The sequence below is a fragment of the Artemia sp. Qi Xiang Cuo genome, chromosome 9 (assembly GCF_049724085.1).
Source record: "Artemia sp. Qi Xiang Cuo chromosome 9, ASM4972408v1, whole genome shotgun sequence".
Classification (NCBI taxonomy): domain Eukaryota; kingdom Metazoa; phylum Arthropoda; class Branchiopoda; order Anostraca; family Artemiidae; genus Artemia; species Artemia sp. Qi Xiang Cuo.
The window spans coordinates 51,205,360-51,224,909 of record NC_142802.1 but is presented as its reverse complement, the minus strand read 5'-3'; the positions used below and the strand labels follow the sequence as shown (position 1 = coordinate 51,224,909).

At 35.6% G+C, this 19,550-nt stretch overlaps 1 protein-coding gene across 2 annotated transcripts in view; it reads right to left on the bottom strand.

Annotated features, from left to right (window-relative positions):
- Ars2 (arsenic resistance protein 2) overlaps positions 1-11,749 on the bottom strand; it is a 73,903-nt gene extending 62,154 nt beyond the window's left edge. For both annotated transcript variants that reach the window (XM_089094666.1, XM_089094667.1), the window contains exon 1: positions 11,578-11,749. In XM_089094666.1, coding sequence (XP_088950792.1) covers positions 11,578-11,690 — 113 coding nt within the window. In that variant the 5' untranslated portion in view covers positions 11,691-11,749. The remainder of the gene's footprint in view (positions 1-11,577) is intronic.
- Positions 11,750-19,550: the final 7,801 nt, after the last annotated feature.

The following is a 19,550-nucleotide window of genomic DNA, read 5'->3' as shown; positions in this document are numbered from 1 at the left end:
CACTGTATGGGGCAATACTAACTATTCTTCCCTTTGGCAACTTCAAACAGCACAGAATAGAGCAGTTAAGGCAACTTTTTGCCTTCCCCAACTCTATCCTACAGTTGATCTTTACAGTGATACAGGTCTAGATGCCTTAGATATGGTTATCAAGGAGCAGAACCCAAAACTAGCTCATTAAGCTTTCAATTTCTTGCTTCCTCCAAACATTGTATCCTACTTTGATCTAGCATCAATATGTAAGTGCCAGACTTTGCTTTGGAGCTCTGTTCACCAATTTTCGGCTGCCTAAAAGGGTATCCTCAGCAGATCAAGGGTCACAAATTTATAGAGCAATTGCTCTTTGGAACTCTATTCCCAGTGAAATTTCTCTTATCAAAAACTCTTCTTCCCTTTGCAGAAAAATATTCTCTAAGGCTTGAAGTAATTTCGGTTTTCTTTATTCATTTTGCTTTATCTATTTTTCTACTTTACTTTATATAGTTTTTTTTTCTTTTCTCTTCTCTTATTATGTTGAATCAGACTCGAACCCTGTTGTTTAATATTATTATCAATGGTTTGGAATTCTAATAAATTACAGGACATTTTCAGTTTGGACAAAATTAAGTCAAAGGTTATTGTGTAGTAGTTATTTTTTTTTCTTGCATTGTGTTTATATTTTTAAGATATTGTTGTATTTTTTTTCCTTCCCTGATTTGTTTTGTGTGGATTTTGTTATTGATACGAGGTCCTCTACAAGCTATGCTTCTTGGGACCTCTAGCGCTTAAATGTTTTTGTGTATTTATTGTAGTAATTAATAAATTGAATAATAATAATAAATTGAAAAAAATGACTGTGGACTGACAGTTTAATATACCTATACTGATATTTATTCCTTAAAGTCTTAAATTTTTTGTATTTATTTAAGTAAAAATAGTGAAAACATTTAAACATATTTTGTTTTCAACAAAGTGCAAAATATGTTCTGGTCTTGAGAAGGCATGGGGGTTATCAACCATATTAATGTTAATTTTTGTTTGTTTCAAGTTTGGCTTGGCTATTTATTCTAGTTTATTTTTGTTTAATATTTCATTTATTTATTGATAGTGATTTGTTGTAGTTTTATGCTTGGACAATTACTTGACTTTATTTCTGCCCATTTTTGGCTTAATGGAGCTCTTTGTGTTTTTGAAAAGCTTGTTTTGTGGAAAAAGTTTTTAAAAATTAATTTATGTTTGTTTTTTATTGACATAGTCATTTTCATGAATAATTTTTTTTTACATCTTTTCTATTTTTTTTGTATAAGAATCCATAGTTTGGCTTGCTATTTGTATGTTGGGAGAAACTTTTTCAAATTTTTTAAATCCTGACACAAATAGTATTTTTTAATTTAATTTTATACCTCCTCAAGTTGACTTAAACAAAATAACTTACTATTATTCTCAGAAGATTCTATCTATGCTCTTTGAGAACCTGGATACACTTACACTCTATTTATTTATTTAAATTGTACAAGCAGAAGTAGTAACAGTAGTAGCCCCAAAAGGTTCAACTTAATACCCCCAGTTGTTGTTGATATATTGCTGAAGTGTCTTATTGGCAACTGCAAACACAATACTTCTTTATTTAGTTTTAAAGCAGCATTTAGTTATATAGCATAATGGGCCAATTGCATAATTGTGGGGGGTTGACATGCCCAATATCCCTAAAGACATAGTTGCTTGACCATTCTACTATGCTGAACAAAATAGTTGTCTCAAAATTTTGACTGGATATGTTTGAGAAATAAATTGGCCTGAAGGACATGCTGATTTCCCTCCAATCTCTTTTTACTCTTAGGAAAGACACTAGAACTTTTAATTTTGAATCAAATTAGCTTCTTTAAATGTTTCAATGATATTTCTAGATATTATAGTGGTACTGTCTATGATATTGCTTATATGTCTTTTTGAAAACCTGCATGCATGCAGTTTTTCGTTTCATTGGAACTCCCCCTAAACGCTTCTTAAAAGTTTCATCTTAATACTCTTAGCATCATTAGTTACAGTAACTGTAGTGGTAGTAAAAGGCATGTTTTTTAAGTAAGTACTATTTTGGAATTAAAAAAAGACGTGCAAAGATATTGCAATAATTTTATTTTTACATGATAGCCTTTACCTTAATCTACTTTTCTACATAATTAATTAAAAAAAACTTTCCGAAAAATAAGTTTTTCAAAGAAAAGTAAAGGCCATTTTAAACTTAAGCTCGGGAGATACAAATACCTGTTAAAATTCAAACTCAAAATGACCAGAAATTACTATTAAAGAATAAATAAAACCCAAAACGAACAGAAATTAAATAAACAATCATAGCAAAAAACATACAACAAGTAATAATATATATGAATAAATAGATCTTAAAGCGAGTAATGCTTAGATTGAATATGAAAATCAAGCTTAAAACGAAAAAAAAATAGTTTGCTATTAAAGTATAAATGAAACTAAAACGAACAGAAATTAAATAAACAATCAATGCAAACAAACATACAATATATATATTAATGTAAATGAATAAATAAATCTTAAAACCAGTGAAACTTAAATTGAATATGCAAATCAAGTTTGAATCGAATAAAAATAACTACAAACAAGAGTTTGGGGTATCGCCTCACTGCAGAAGCCTAAGACCTACTGCGTCATTGGCGCCTTACTGAAAACTATATCTTGAACAGTCTTCGAAAGTATAAACAAAATCAAATTGAATATTAGATATACAATGATATTAATTGTTGAAAGATCCATCAGTTCAAGACTTTTTTTTCACTATAATTTTTATTTTTATTTTCAATGCTGTAAGAACTGGAAAATAATAAATTTGTAATATATGAGTAATTTGTTTTCAGTGAAGCGCCAATGACGCAGAAGGCTTTAGGTTTTTACAGTTAAAGAAGGAGGCAGTATCCAAATTTTGTTTGTAGTAAAATTATATTTGTCTTAACCAACCTTGGAAAGAAGTAATAAATTAAACTGAATATTTGATGTATAATGATATTAATTGCTGAAAACTCATCAGTTCAAAATTTTACTGTAATTTTAATATTTATTTTCAATATTAAGTACAAAAGAAAACACTTGTAATATTATTCGTTTTCAGTAAAGCGCCAATGATGCAGTAGGTTTTAGGCTTCTGCAGTGAGGCGATACCCAAACTCTTGTTTGTAGTTATTTTTATTTGATTCAAACTTGATTTGCATATTCAATTGAAGTTTCACTTGTTTCAAGATTTATTTATTCATTTACATTAATATATATTGTATGTTTGTTTGCATTAATTGGTTATTTAATTTCTGTTCATTTATACTTTAATAGCAAACTATTTTTGTTTTGTTTAAAGCTTGATTTTCATATTCAATCTAAGCATTACTTGCTTTAAGATCTATTTATTCTTTTATATTATTACTTGTTGTATGTTTTTGCTATGATTGTTTATTTAACTTCTGTTCGTTTTTGGGTTTCATTTATTCTTTAATAGTAATTTCTGGTTGTTTTGAGTTTGAATTTAAACAGGTATTTATATCTCCTGAGCTTAAGTTTAAAATGGCCTTTACTTTTCTTTGAAAAAATTATTTTTTGTAAAGTTTTTTTTTAATTAATTTTTGTTCGTTTTTGATTGAAAAAAGTTTCAAGTTTTTATGGAATGGGGGGAATGGAACAACCCCCCCCCAAATTGTTGCCATTGTGATGAACTATTTTTGGGTAAGGTTTATATTAACAGACTAATCAGATAGATAAAAAAAACATACCACTAGCATCAGAATTCCATCCAAAGTGTTGGAATGCTGCTGGCATACCACATTTTCACCACCAGCATTGCAAAACTTCAGTAGTGGTCAACCAGGCCTTTTGTTGGCAGTGTTCAATCCATGCACTGGTGTGGCACCAGGGTCTAATCCAAATTTATACCACTAAAAGAAATCATGAATACCAATTCAGGGTAATATATACCCTAAATTGGTATATATAGGGATGGGGGTACAATTCATTTCCAACAAAATGATTATTATATTTGGAAAGAGCATAAAAAAAGCATTGAGTGGCATATTCAATTTATTTGTAAGTCAATAATATGATTTGGTAAAAATTTACTGTTATTTTTTAGCCATAGTCAGACACTATTCAATGCTCTTTCTAAATAATAATTACTGTATATCACAGTTTTATATACACACACAATCCTAAATGGAGCCAGATAGGGCTAGGCACACATAGCTGATTTTGGGAACTTATTTCAGCATCAGTGGACCAACAATAGTGGTAAGAAAAATTTGTTGAAAGAAAAATTTATTGCACAAAATTTTCAAAACAAAAAATCATGGACACAAATAGTCAACTGGAGTTTATTAATAATTGCTTAATTGATCTCAGCTTAGTTCTCAGCTCAGTAGTAGGATAACCTCTGGCTGACTATTTATTTGTATCCCCATTTTTTTTGTGATGATCATGATGAAAATCATTGCTGATTTTGTAAATCAGCACCAAAAACTAGAAAATTTTTCAAGCTCAAATCAATGCTGATTTCTTTTAAAATCAGTGCTGATTTGAAAATCAGCTACATGTGCCCAGCCCTTAAGTGCAAAAAATGACTTAAACTAACAAAATCAGCAAACTTCCACATAGGGAAGACCAAGGCATCAATTCATGAAAATGTGGAATGGGGGGTGGGGGGAAAATGCATGTTTCAAATTCTGGTGTGGCATTTTGCTATTTTCTTCAACTCTGTCAATGAAAATACAAAAAAAGCTGAATTTTCAACAAAAATATTTTCAAATTATAGGGAATGGAACAACCCCCCCCCCAAATTGTTGCCATTGTGATGAACTATTTTTGGGTAAGGTTTATATTAACAGACTAATCAGATAGATAAAAAAAACATACCACTAGCATCAGAATTCCATCCAAAGTGTTGCAATGCTGCTGGCATACCACAATTGCACCAGCAGCAATGCAACACTTCAGTAGTGGTCAACCAGGCCTTTTGTTGGCAGTGTTCAATCCATGCACTGGTGTGGCACCAGGGTCTAATCCAAATTTATACCACTAAATAAATTAGGTCACTTGGTGGTTTTTGGTGGAATAGAGAGAGAGCAAAAAAAAATATTTTACCCCTGACTGATGGCCAAGAAGGCCTCCAACAAAAAAGGAAACTTTAATTCCTATTATTAAAAAAATATATTAAGCCTGGGGAAATGGTGGGCATGAGAGGGGGTTAGTTGCTCTCCAATCATTTTCAACTATTAAAAAAGGCACTAGCCATTTCAATTTCCAATTGAATGAGCCCTTTTTAGAGTTTCTACAATATTGCTTTCTATAAAAACCTCAAATGCCCCCACAGCATAACTGACAACCCTTGCCCTGAGGGCTGTGGGGGGGGGGGGGTCATCCTTAAAGAAATAATTTCCAGAACTTTGAATTACGTTGAAAAAAATGGCTATCTCAAAAATTTGATTGTATGTGTTTGGGGAAATATTGGGTGTGAGAGGGGATTAGTTGCCCTCCAATCATTTTCAACTGTTAAAAAGGGCACTAGCCATTTCAGTTTCCAATCAAATGAGCCCTTTTTCAAGTTTCTGTGACAATGCTTTCTATAAGAACCTTCTATACCCTCAGTGCATAACTTATAACCCTTGCCCTGAAGACTGTGGGGGGAATATCCTGCTCAAAGGCATAATTTCCAGAACTTTCAACTATGTTGAACAAAATAGCTATCTCAAAAGTTTCATTGGGGAAATGGTGGGTGTGGAAGGGGTGTTAGTTGCCTTCCAATCACTTTTGATTATTAAAAAGGGCACTAGCCATTTCAATTCCCAATTTAATGAGCCCTTTTTGAAGTTTCTACAACAACACTTTCTATAAAAACCTTATATGCCCTCAGGGCATAAATTAATGCTCCAATAAATGGAGCAGTATGTGTTGTGCTTCTTATTTCTGCAAAATTTTGAGCAAAAAGACCAACTTCATAATTTTTTTATTGAGGCTATAACGCTCTATCCCCCTGGAATCAATAGGGCCCCTAGAGCACCAGACAGTGACACCCCTAGTGCATCAGAAAGTGATGATGAAGAGTTAGATATGAGTGATTAGGGGAGAGAGGGGCGATACCGCACGGGGGCGACTCCGTACGTTTGACCTGTCGTCTAAAGGTTTTGAGCTAAGCCTTTCAAAAAATTCACGCTAGATGCCCTTCATGTAACGCTCATTTGGCGCAAGTTTTAAATTTTGGAGAAAAAAGACAGCCGAGAAAAGAGGTAAGGAAGTTTTTATGTGCTTGCTAGAAATCATGACACATGTAGTATTTGTCAAATATTTTCTAAGTTTTGTAGCTCTTGAGCCGTGAGTTAGCAGGATCAGACAAAGTATACCCCTGCTATTTGCATGGTAATTTTCATCAGTAAATATCAGGCTATTATCTACGAAAAAAAAATATTTCAAAATGGCGTCAACATGGGGTAACTCCGGACACTTTTTTGGGGGTGATTCCGGACACTTTTCGTGGTGTCCGGTTTCGCCCTGTACTGACAGAAGTCTTTCATAAGTTGGAAAATTGAACTATGTGTAGCTCGAAGCAGAATATTGGTAAAATTGACTGTATTCCTGTCGTCTTATAGAGAAACTGAAGTGATTTGTTTTGACTATCAAACTTTTTTTTCAGCCTTTACACTTAGACAAAAGTTACCCCTTGCCTTACAGCCTAGCCTACTTAAACACAACTACTTCAGTGTAAAAATCTTTGTCTTGAATCAAAGTTGTCCAAGATTAAGTCTGCCGGTTATTTAGATACTTTGTTCCAACTTTAAGATCCTGTGTTCAAGATTGGACAGCATTTTCTATGATTTGGCTAAGCTTAACCTTTAATTTCTATCCGAAATTAAGGCGTATTTTGACTGTCTATGCGTTTAAAATAGTCTCGACATGTCACTGTTTATGGCAAAAATATTCAAGCTAATCTTAATCGAATATTCTTCAATACTTCCTAACTGGTGTACTGTACCAATAAACCTTACCCACCCCCCACCCCTCCTTGTTTAAAATACATAGTCTGAATTGTATACATTCAATGGATTATTGTCTTATATATTATAATGTTTAGTTTTATAATATATGTGATTGGAACTTATAATTAGACAGTGATAATTCAAAAGGAGTCATGTGAGATTTATATAAGCTTAGATTTACAGTACACCTTCACAGCTATGCAGATCAGTTCAATTCATTTTCACCCATCATATTTAAAAATAATACTTATTATTAAATGATTTACTATTATGTTGAACAATAAACATTTGTTCAATGCCTACTTATATCAGAAAGATAAACAGTAGCGTCTAAGGCTGTATCCAAGGGGTTAGAGGGTTTGAAACCCCCCGAAATGTTTTTCCGACTTGTAGAAACGTAAGAAAAATGAATATAAACAAATGATTGATGTGGTTTTTTTAAGTTTTTTTGTTTAATTTTTTGTATTATAATGTTAAAATAAACAGTACACTGCATGCAGGCATCTCTCCATTCTATGACTCAAAGAACACCTCAAAGCATGGCATGACCTGTGTTAATTTCCATGTTGTTCTCTTGAGGTTCTGACAATTATAATTTTCTTTTACAGATGGTTTGCACCTACATTCGAAAGGGGAGTGGTCCTCCTGATCCAGAATTAGTCAGGCGTGCTGTTATTCAATTTATACATAGGAAGTTGTCTTTCCGAGCAACCGCAGAAGGATTTTCCCTGAAGAAGAGTACCCTTGCGGATGCCGTGAAACGATACAAGGCAAAAATGCAAATTCTCGAGCAGAGTGGTGCTAGTGGTAGCAATTTTGACAATGACTTTGTTCAGGAGAGCACTAAGCTTGTTTTTACTTCCAAACAAGAGAAAGAGCTTGCTGCATACCTCGATAAATGCTCACTGCTTAACCATGGGCTGACTCCCTATGCAGCAAGAAAGTTAGCCTACCAATGGGCAATAACATTGAAGATAAAATTCCCATCAAGCTGGACACTGAATGAGAGAGCAGGAGTGGATTGGCTAAGAGGTTTCATCAAGCGGAACGCCAGTTTGTCCATCAGAAAACCCAAAAATACAAGCCAGGCTCGTGCTGCCGGCTTTAACGCCGTTGTAATTGGTGTCTTCTTTAGAAATCTTCAGGAGCTATATTGCAAGTATCATTTTCCTCCTGGTCGAATTTGGAACTGTGATGAAACAGGAGTACCCACAGTTGTTCAGACCCCAAAGGTGATCGCTAAAAGGGGAGCAAAACAGGTGGCACAAACTGTGTCAGCAGAAAGAGGGGAAAATACCACAATGCTATGCTTTGTATCTGCAATTGGTCAGACAATTCCACCAGTGTTTGTTTTTCCAAGAGTCAAAGCTCCAGAAAGGATGTATCGAGATGGACCACCAGGATGCATTGGCTTAGCCCATCCCAGTGGATGGATGACATTGGACAATTTCCTTTGTTCCATGGAACACTTTCTAAAAGAGGTCAAACCCAGCAAAAAAGACCCTGTTTTACTCTTGTTTGACAATCATGAAAGCCATATTTCAGTAGAATTAGTTTCCTTCTGTAAAGATAACGGCATCCACCTCCTAACCTTTCCTCCCCATTGCTCCCATCGTCTCCAACCCCTTGATGTTTCAGTGTATGCACCATTGAAGCATGCAATCAGGGAGTCATTTGACAATTGGATGCAATTAAACCCTGGTCAGAGAATTTCAATACATGAAATAGCAAAATTGTGTAAGCATCCCTTTCTGGAAAAGCTGAATCCTCAAAACATCACAGCTGGTTTTGAGAAGGCAGGAATTTGGCCTTTAAATCCAAATGTGTTCACAGAAGTTGATTTTCTGCCAGCTGAGGTGACAAACCGCCCAGATCCAGCTGAACAGAATGCCTCAGAAACTTCCAATATGGATGATCCTCACCCTAGTTTATTTTGTGATTCATCTCCTGTCATGATGGGTCAACAGCAGTCAAACTTACCTACGGCAGTAACTCCTGAAAGCATCAGACCATATCCAAAGGCAAAAATGCAAGTGGGTCCGCGCAAAAACCGTAAAAAAGGCACAAGTAGAATTCTGACAGAAACGCCAGAAAAAAGGGCACTAGAAGCAGAGACTGAGCTAAGGCTTGCTAAGAAAAAGAAGAAGTCGCTAAAAAAGTCAAAGGTTTCACTCATGGCTGACAAAACTAGAGACACCATTTCAGACATAGATATACAGCTAAATGACGAATCAGATGACGAGTCTTTGCATTGTGGAAGTATCAGTGAGTTTAAGACAGATGAAGAATTATCTTGTGGAAATTTTATGCTTGTGAGGTTTACAGTTGGAAAGAAGCAAAACTCTGCTGTTTACTCTGTTGGTGAAATAGAAGAAATAAGTGGCAGGGTAGCAAAAATAAACTACCTCCGCAAGTCTGGTAGGAAGTTCATCTTCCCTGAATGTCGAGATTGTGCAGAAACTGACTTTCAAGACATTATTATGAAGCTTCCCGCACCGGTATCAGTAGGAGGAACTGGGTGAACAGCCAAAGCTCTTGTATTTGGCTGTAATTTGGCCCAATTTCCCATACAATAGATTTAATTTTAAATTTAACTTGTATATGATCTGACTTAAATGTTAATAATATCTGAATCAATAAGTACACGCATGAAATAATGACTGTACTTAAATGACCAATGTGTGTCAGAAGTCACCCCCTGGTTGGGGTGACTTTGGACACTTGAAGAGGTCACACATTTTTGGGTCTCACCAAGAAACGACTTGATGGATGTCATTGAAAAAAATCACCAAGAAAAGTGAATAATTGAGCTATCTATTCATGTAAAAAGGAAGTTTGTATCTTTAGAAATACGCTTTTTAGGGGTCAAAATCCTCAAAATGTACGGTTTCACCCCTCTCTCCCCTAGTTTGTTTACATTAAGTGCTATTTATAAAACTGTATATGTAGCTGCCATAAAGTGTTTGTTTTGATGACAGAAGTTTTGCTGTTTTTAAAGAAGCTTAGAAGCAATTTTGAAAATAATTTGCAATGGAAATGAATGTCATATTAGGAATTAGGATGAAATTCTGAAGCTAGTGGTAAGTTTTTCCCAAAAAATGAATAATTCAAACTGTTTAGAATTTCTCAAAAACTGTTTAGTGTTTCTCAAATCAAATCACTGCTCAACAAGATTTAGTATTTTTCATATCAAATCACTGCTCATAAAGATTTAGTTTATTTCAATTCAAATCAGAGCTTTCAGCAAAATTTAGTATTTTTCAAATTGAATTGCCACCATGACATTTCTGTGAAAAAAAACAGAAAAATTGAAGAAACTTAAAGAAGCATAGAAGTAATTTTGAAAACAATTGCATCAGAAAGTGATGATGAAGAGTTAGATATGGGTGATTAGTTTGTTTACATTAAGTGCTATTTGTCAGATATTTATAAAACTGTATATGTAGCTGCCATAAAGTGTTTGTTTTGATTGAAAGAAGTTTTGCTGTTTTTAAAGAAGCTTAGAAGTAATTTTGAAAATAATTTGCAACAGAAATGAATTTCATATTTGGATTTAGTATGAAATTCTTAAGCTAGTGGTAAGTTTTTCCCAAAAAAATAATAAATTCAAACTGTTTAGCATTTCTCAAATCACTGCTCAACAAGATTTAGTATTTTTAATATCAAATCAATGCTGTACAAGATTTAGTATATTTCAATTAAAATCAGAGCTTTCAGCAAAATTTAAGATTTTTCAAATTGAAGTGTTGCCATGAAGTTTCTGTGAAAAAAAAAACAGGAAAATTGAAGAAACTTAAAGAAGCTTAGAAGTAATTTTGAAAATAATTTGCAACAGAAATGAGTGCTATATTTGGACTCAGGAAGAAATTCTGATACTAGTGGTATGTTTTTTTTATCTACCTGATTAGGCTAGTCTGTTAATATAAACCTAAGCCCTATTTTTATTCAGGTAAATCATAGTGGAACTGCAGTCAAAATGTGTTAACAACAATTGTTCTGCATATTGTGAAGTAAGAATTGTTTTCTTAGTGGGATATGTTTCCTTCTCAATAAACCCTTCTCTAGGCTTTTACCATTCTTATAGGCTAATTCCTGCCCAAGGTAAATGTAAATGGACATCCACCACATGGCTAATATGGGAGTAAAGTTTATTTGCGATGCAAATGGATGTTATATTTAGATTGAGGATGCAATTCTAGGTATAGCCTATATTTGCACATTAGGGGGGTGGGGGTATATAGGCTAGGCTATTCTGTGAATATATAGGTTCTAAGAAATTCATGTATTTCTTGGAAAAACAAGGAAAGAAGTGAAGATAAAGGCTCTCCCTCTGCAAAATGTGTTAACTAGGATTATTCTGCATATTAGGCCTATGGAGTAAGAATTGTTTTCTTAATAGGCCTATGTTTCTTTATGTCCAGCTGGACTCCTAGGCTTAAAATACTGGTTGGTAGGTTGGCTAATTCAAAGATCTGAATATATATACACTGTCAAATTAGCCATCTGTTGGCTTCCCAATGGAAACTTAGCCTACCACCTAAGCTTGTCATGCAGCCTAGTTTACCTGTCATCATTATAAGAGTCCCCTCGTGATGAGCTACCACGGCTGAATTCGCTTCTTTCTCCACGGAACTTATCCCTTCCGCGGGACTTTTGATCATCATCACTATCTCCCATTTTAAACTATTATATAGCCTATTTCAGTAACATAAAACTTTGCTTTTGGAAGAGATGAAAGCGATGAATTCGTGTAATGGTATTCAATTGAATCTTAAAGCCTAGATGGCGATAAAGTTATTCTATGAACAAGGAGTATGGGGTTTTAAACGGCCAACTAAAATACTGGTCGAAACAACACAGATATTTCGAAAGGACAACCACCGCTCTTCTTCAGCACTATAAGAAAAAGTTTGAAGGAAATATTTCTGCATTTCCTGAATGAAAATTTGAACAAATGAAACTGGATAAAGTAAAAACGAACATCGCGAAAAGCAAACAGAAAAAAAACGGATAAAAGCCAAAATTGGAAGAACCAAAAAACTTAAAAGCCAAAAAAAAACAGAGAACCATCAAAAATAAAGTATACATAAAACCAGACTTAAAAGAATTAAAAATTCAAATATCCCAACTTCCAAATGGAACCCCTCACTAATATATAAGGTTAGCAAAAACAGTGACTAGATCAGCGACCAAACTAATAACATTCTTTCATTCGCTATGTGAGTAAGCCCAATTAGCTATCTTGGGAAATACTAAGTTAGATTTTCCCTAATTCTAATTACTTTTTCTCTTGTGCTGGCCTTTTTGATCTGATGGGTTAAGCGCACGTGTTCCCTTGGTATTGTGAAAGTGACAACAGTTTGGAAAACCGTTTCAGACAAACTGGCTAGTGATATTTACCTATATTTTTAGTTTTTAGAAAGCCAGCGCTTTATAAGGCAAAACCGACGCAACAAAACAGGAATGGGAACAAATAAATTCTTAAGACACCTGCAAAAAAATAAAAGAATAGTTCATCAAGCTCAATAGTCTTTTATCCAAAATCTATAAATTTCATGTTTCGATTTTAACTCTCAAAACTCAAGTAAGTACAGTTTATAAAAAAGTGCTATTTTTTATAGAATTTTAAAAATATAGTAAAATATCACAACCCAGTTTGTTTGAAACAGTATTTTAAAAATACATTGCATATGCGGCAAAGCAGTAATTTTTGCTCTTCAACTTCAATTTTTACTTTCATCGGAAAATTCTTTTTTAAAATTAATTTTTGTACGTTCTTGTTGACAATATTGACAGTGAAACTTATAAAATATATTTTTTTTTAACTTAGGCAAAGAAACTAAAGAAGTTAACATGAGTTTTTGCTGAAATAGGGCATTAAATACATGTTTAACTTCACATAGGAGTTGTAAATAAAAAATTTAATTGTCTATGAAATTACAAAAATAATTTAAGATTGTGGTTAATAGACTTTACAAAAAATCATGTTTTAATTACTTTTTCTTCTCTGACTTGAACATTTTATGAGACCTGATCATTAAAAATGGGTCGCTCCTTGAGAGAGAATAAGTATTTCAAAAAAGTTATAATATCCTAGATTCAAACTTCTTTTACCATGGCCACAAGACAGAGCTGTTACCAGTGAACTATAGTGTCTTGTTCATAAGAGTTTACTTTATGCTACTTGTCATTTCCAATCACCCATTTATTACATGCTAAAGATTTCAGAGAGTACCCTAGTATCCTAGATCTCAAAGTTTTATCACCGCTAGATATGGCTCTTTTATTGAAAGATTACACTCTGAAATGATCAATACCATTGAATTGAAACTTTAAACACAGAAAGTGCACTTTTTGGGAGTCATATGACCCTTTATGATGGCGTTATTAAGCCAGCCTTTCAATAAGCAATTAGATGTAAAGAATAGCTTTGAAAAGAGCCATTAAAAAGCTCTCTAGGATGGTCAAATGCCCTACCTAGCATTCCATTGCGGGAATGACACCCAAACTGCACTTTTGGGTGCCATAGGGCAATTAATTTATGGTATTATCAGTCCGAATTTATTAAAAGTGATTTGATTCAAAAATTAGCTTTTAAATGAGTCCTTAAACAACTCTTTGCGATGTTGCAGGGCTCCGCCCTGTTCTTTCGATTTCAATTGGCACGTCAATTGCAGTTTTGGGTGCCATTTGGCACAATCTATGATGGTATTATCAGGTCAAATTTATAGAAAGAGATTAAACGTGAAAATTTTACATTTAAATCAGCCCTTAGAACTATCTTTTATAATGTTCAAGTGCCCCGCCAGCGGCGAAAAAAAAATAGAAGAGTAAGAAAAAAAGAGAACACATAAGTGCTATCAATGAAAAAGGGAATTATCCTTTTTGTTCTCGTTGAGTGGCTATAAGTGTCCTGTAAAGGGTGCATGACAATGGTAATTGGTGGCTGTTTACATTTTGCTCCAAGCTGACGAATTTTTCGAGGGTTTTCAGGCTCGCTTAAAAAAAAATCCTGTAAATTTGTATACAAAGCAGCATTTAGGATTAATCGAAATAATAGTTATCTTTCCTGAATGAGCTACAAATGACAAATTCTTCTCTTACACAGTTTCTTAATCGTTTTTTTAAAACTTTTGGTCACTTTCGGCCGTGGTTCACTCTTTACTAGGTTGCAACCGTGGTATAGGTTTTACCTAGCACCCCTCTTAAAGTTTACCTTAAAAGATCAGGAATTTCACCAAAAAAAGAGTCCAAAGGGAATATTATCATTGTTATGTCTAAGAAGTTGAAGAATAAAAATACTATTGTTTATGGAATACCGTCGTATATGAGACTTTATTTAGTGGTTTCTTAAAAAGAATCGCATTCGACGAATTTTAGATGTTGCTTGTTTAGCCCAGTAAAAATAGCGTTTGAGGTCAAACAAATTGCAACAAAAATAATTTTTGCACCAAAAAATGCAGAAAAATCAGGAGAACAACATACTAAAAGCCCACTAAAATCCACCGATGGGAAAAAGTTTGACAGGGGAAAAATGAGGGGAAAGAGGGAAAATTCTGAAACATGCCAGGACCTCTGATTTTAACACTGTAAATACCCAGTCCTACGTAGTTCAAGTCGCAGAACTCGAATTCTGCATCAGAATTATTATATCACACCACCGGGGGTATCTGATAGGGTTAGAGGGGGAAACAGGGGAAAATGAGGAAGACTAAGATTCGCTCGATTTCATCACTGTAAAGACTATTTCTGATATTATTTGAGACGCAGAATCCAAATCTTCCTTCAGAATACTAGTTTTCCCTCATCGGAAAAAAACTGGTAGAAGGTGAAAAGTAGGGCAGGGAAATTGAATTCTCTTTCTTTTTTTTTGGGCTGCGGAGCCCATTTCAACAAGGATTCCATCACAGTATATTAAGAATCATCACGGTGTGTAAAATTGGTACAGATTGATTGTACTTCGGCAAATCACAGACTTAAAACAAATCAAATAATAAAAAACTTAAAACAGGAACTTAGTTGTCAAAATCATCATAAGGTCAATGCTTTCTGAATTTTGGCAGTCGGTACCATGACACTCGGCACATGCTTTTGTGCAGTGAAGTCCGTTTCTTTTGCAACTGCAACTCTTTGTTTCACAACCTGACTTGCAAGAACATCGTACCATTCTCAGTAGTGCTTTGGGTGCTGGCTTCGAGTCCATGAGTCCATCGTTACAGGTACGTACTTGGTTCTGTCTAGCCGCCAACCCCAGTCACATGGTTCCAGATCAGCTGAGCAACCCATCCATTCCATGACCTGTAGGAAAACTCTGAAGAAGTGAAACTTCGCATCTGACAATGTCGGAAACAATCTTTTTTGGCAGGGGAATGAGGTTAAGAAAGCCAGTTTTGTGAAAAACAAAGTGGGACGCACATCCTGATGGTCGGTATCAATTTTAGCCTGATAAACAAGCAGTTGGTGAGTTTCGCCTGTACCGAGGATCTGATGTTTTTCTGAGTTCTTCCGGCAAAAAACCGCCGCATTTTTTCGGAATTCTTCATTGATCTCAGCCAATAAAAGTGACACTGGCTTTCCTACGCCGTAGAACCTAGAGGTCGTATCGCATCCCAGGAAAACATGGATGGGCAGTATGACCTCTGCCACTTTCCAAAGCTTGCTTTTTAGTTCTCTTATGTTGTAGAGTTTGGATGTTCCCGGCTTGGTCTCCGCTCGAAAGAAAAGTGGGTAGCTTCCTGGCTGGCAATGGTGAAGAAGCAAGACGAGCACGTCTGTGTCATTACCAACAAGACATGTTTCTACCTCAGAACAACTTGTCACTGCGGCTGTCGCAATTGTGAAATCTGCATCACCTAAAGCATGCACCACGCGACATCCTGATGAGCTTAGCACTCCACCAAGCAGGAGGATGAATTTTCTCTTGTTTTTCAGGTTGTTCAGGAAAAAGTCTTTTTTGAGGGTTACCGTTGTTGTCCCAGTAAAGTCGATATCAGGAGGTATTATGCCTTTCGATCTTTTCAAGTGAGTCTGGTCTTTTGTTGACGGTGAATTTTCGGATCCGTCGAACACAACCGTAGCATTTCCAAAATGAGCTTTGACATAGCTAGCGTAGGCCAGACATATTGGTCCAAAAGTAGTGCCAGTTGTCCAAGGCAATTTATGTAGGAGCCATCCTCCATCAACAACATATTTGTAACTCGTTGAAAGATTCGCAGAAGTGTTTTCGATTATTTTCCAGAGGGCATTTGAGAGGGAAGCCTTGTCAGCTGTGCGTAGTAGTTGGTATGACCCGAAAAGTGCAGGAGGAAAAGAGCAAAGTTCATAACCAAGAATATCCGACAGATCCTGACCGTCGGCAGTGGCTACAGCCACTATTCAATTGAGAAATAGCGTTTGGCCAATCTCGACCGGCTCACCATCAAGCTTCGCAGCCAAATTTGCAACCAAAGTTATGACTTTATCTCCGCTATTGAGCATAAATGTCTCAGCAGGCTTTCCAACCATCCCCTGCAGTATGTGCAGCCAAACGGCTTTTGTTTCGTCGAAGTTGCCCTATGGTGAAGCATTCACTTCGGTAGCAATATTCATTAGCTCCTGACCCCTGTTGAACGACTGCAAAGGCTCAAGGAACTTGAGTAACTTCTGCAAATCTTCGCTGTCTCTCAATATCCCGGACCCCGATGTATCAACTCGCACTGGCATAGATAGTGGCATAGATAGTGTCCAGATCGACTGCTGCGCTTCCGTCATACCTCTTCCTCTAGTGAAACCGCCAGCGGTCTTCAGAGTTTTCATGAAGACTTGTTCTATAACAAGGTCTGCTGCCAGTCCTGACCACGAATGTTCGGTTCTGTTAAAAGAAACTGACCAGTTTGGAACTTCTCGTATAATTCTGGCTGCGATTCTTTGAAACCGACAAGGGTTTGTAAATGAAAACGGGCTGATTTAGCATATGCAGTTTGACCACATGCCGCGAAATAAGGAAGCATACTAAACCAGCTCTGAAGATACAGGTCAAAATCTCCAGTCCGTTCAGCGCGAACTGACATCCTAAGAATTTTATTCATTTCAGAATAAAATTCCAGCTCTGAAGATACAGGTCAAAATCTCCAGTCCGTTCAGCGCGAACTGACACCCTAAGGATTTTATTCATTTCAGAATACTGTTCAAGCCACAGTTTCGCAGTCCTAGATGCGCTAACTAGCTCCTTCTTTGCCTGCTCAATTTCTTCTAAAAGTGAAATAACCACTGGAGACGCAGAATGGTCTTCAATAGAAATATTTTCGGATGTCAGCTCTATATAGACACTGGCTGCGCTAACCATTTGGGGTGCGGGTTGACTTCGTAAACCGTCGGCAGTATCTTCGAAAGCACAGGCAAAAAGTAAGATGTGCAGAGCTAATTCAAGTAGAGAATGTGCCCTCTTTGCTCTAGAAACTGCTTTGCCAGAGATGATGTGTTTTACAGTGTTCGGTTCGGTGGTCATATTCTTCTATGAACGATATCACAGTCTTTATTTCGCTCTTCACTATTCTTGCAAAAGCTTTCGCAATCTCGACTTTTTCTTTCTCCGGATTTGCGTCTTTTGGTAATTGGTAATAATCCCGGAGAATGCTGCAGCCGTCTCCCTAAGCGTCACTATACTTTGCTTCCCAGGAACATCACATAGGGTCTCATTGTTGTCACAGTACTCAACTTGTGCTTCTTTCAGATAAATCCTGAGGTATAACTTCAGATCTGCTTTAGCTAATATCCCTATATTTCTTAACAGGATCAGTGTAACCGTCAGTGTAAGTGTAACCTGCACAGTGTAACCGTCGTGAGAAGTTCCAACCGTCAGTGTAACTGTCGGTCAGTATAACCTGCACATCGTCCAGACCGACAAAGAAGTTCGCAGCTTTGTAAAACGCTTCTTTTCGAACCTCGTCGGAAGGTCTGCCATTTTTACACTTCTTTACTTCAGGTTCACCACTTAATTTTGAATAGCGCTGAGGCAAGTTTTTTCCAGTCCTAAAGTTCACTGAACAAACTGTGTGATAGATAGCATCAGCTGCGTGGGGATCAGCAGTAGCTGCATTTAACCTTCCGAAAATGCTGGTCGACCATTCGTCTTGTCTTTGTGAACACAGAAGTCTAACACTGGCTTGAAATGTGTCTGTTCTAACAGCCTGGGATGGCGAATAGCCTGGATGACGCGGATCAGCAATGACAGGGGTCTCACAAAACCGACAGTCTTTGTCGAATGCGAATAAAGAACTTGCAGAACGTAAGAATCTACTGTTACTTTCTTGATTACTTGCTGAATCACTTTCATTGCAATGTATAAGACTAAAAATTCTTCTCTGGTTACTGAACTCTCTTCGGCAGTGAGCATGAACCTTGTCACCAGGGTCAACTTAGTCCGAATCACCTCTTTCTTTACTGGCAGTATTATTTGTGACGGTACCATTGCTTTCAAGCGTAGAGAGACTGTTATCTCCTTGGCTCTGAACACAGATTGCACAGTGTGAAGCCAACTCGTCTGAAATGAAGATACAAAAGATTCAGTAACAGAGAACTTGATGAATAACTTAATTAAAATATTAATATTAATATTAAAATATTAAAATATAATTAGAATATAATATTAGAATATTTATATAATTAGAATATTAATGTAATTAGAATATAATAATAGAATATTAGAATAATATTAGAATAGCAGAGAATTTAATTCAGTAACAGAGAACTTGATGTGGGAAGAGGACTGAAACCGCGAATCTCCTTTATTATTATAATTATTATTACTTATTGGAAAACCCGTCATACAAAAAAAGGAAAAGACGGAGCAATAAGCAAAAAAAAAGTAATACACATAAACCTAGGAGTTATACATGTGGTTTTTAGTAACGAACGCTGGAGTTAAGATCTAAATCAGCTCTTACAAAAAATTACACAGAACGAGAAAGAAAAACTCAATTATGCACTGCTCTGTAGGTACGCGACATGTTTCTTTTTTTTAGGCTCCTAAATACTGAAAAAACATAAATAATATGAACATTATTGCACAAGCCGCAATTGGTAAAAAAAATAACCGAAATAATCATCAGTGAATTAAAAAAGATATACAGTAGATAATCATATCAACTAGTGTAAATGTGACAAGAAACGGTAAAACCAACTAAACGAGCCAATCCCCGACGCAAGCACAAAACTGAACACTTTACACGACTGATAAGATGTTGTCAGCACTCCCTGTTTGTGAAATTTTTTAGTTGGATAATTAGGGAGATACGGAGCAAAGAAATTCACGAGATTTGTCCTCTTCTTGTAGAAAACAGAAATTGAAGCACAAATTGAACGAACATAGTGAACTGTTGTCAGGGAGGTAACTAACACAGTTTCTACGGATTGATCATTTCAAGCATTAAGATTCGGTTCCTGGAGCCGCGAGATGGCGTTGTTAAAAATAGAGATAAAATGTCACGAAACTGAGTATAGTAGTAACTTAAAAGCAAAAGAATTCTCAATGGTACAAGATAAACAAAAAATGACAAA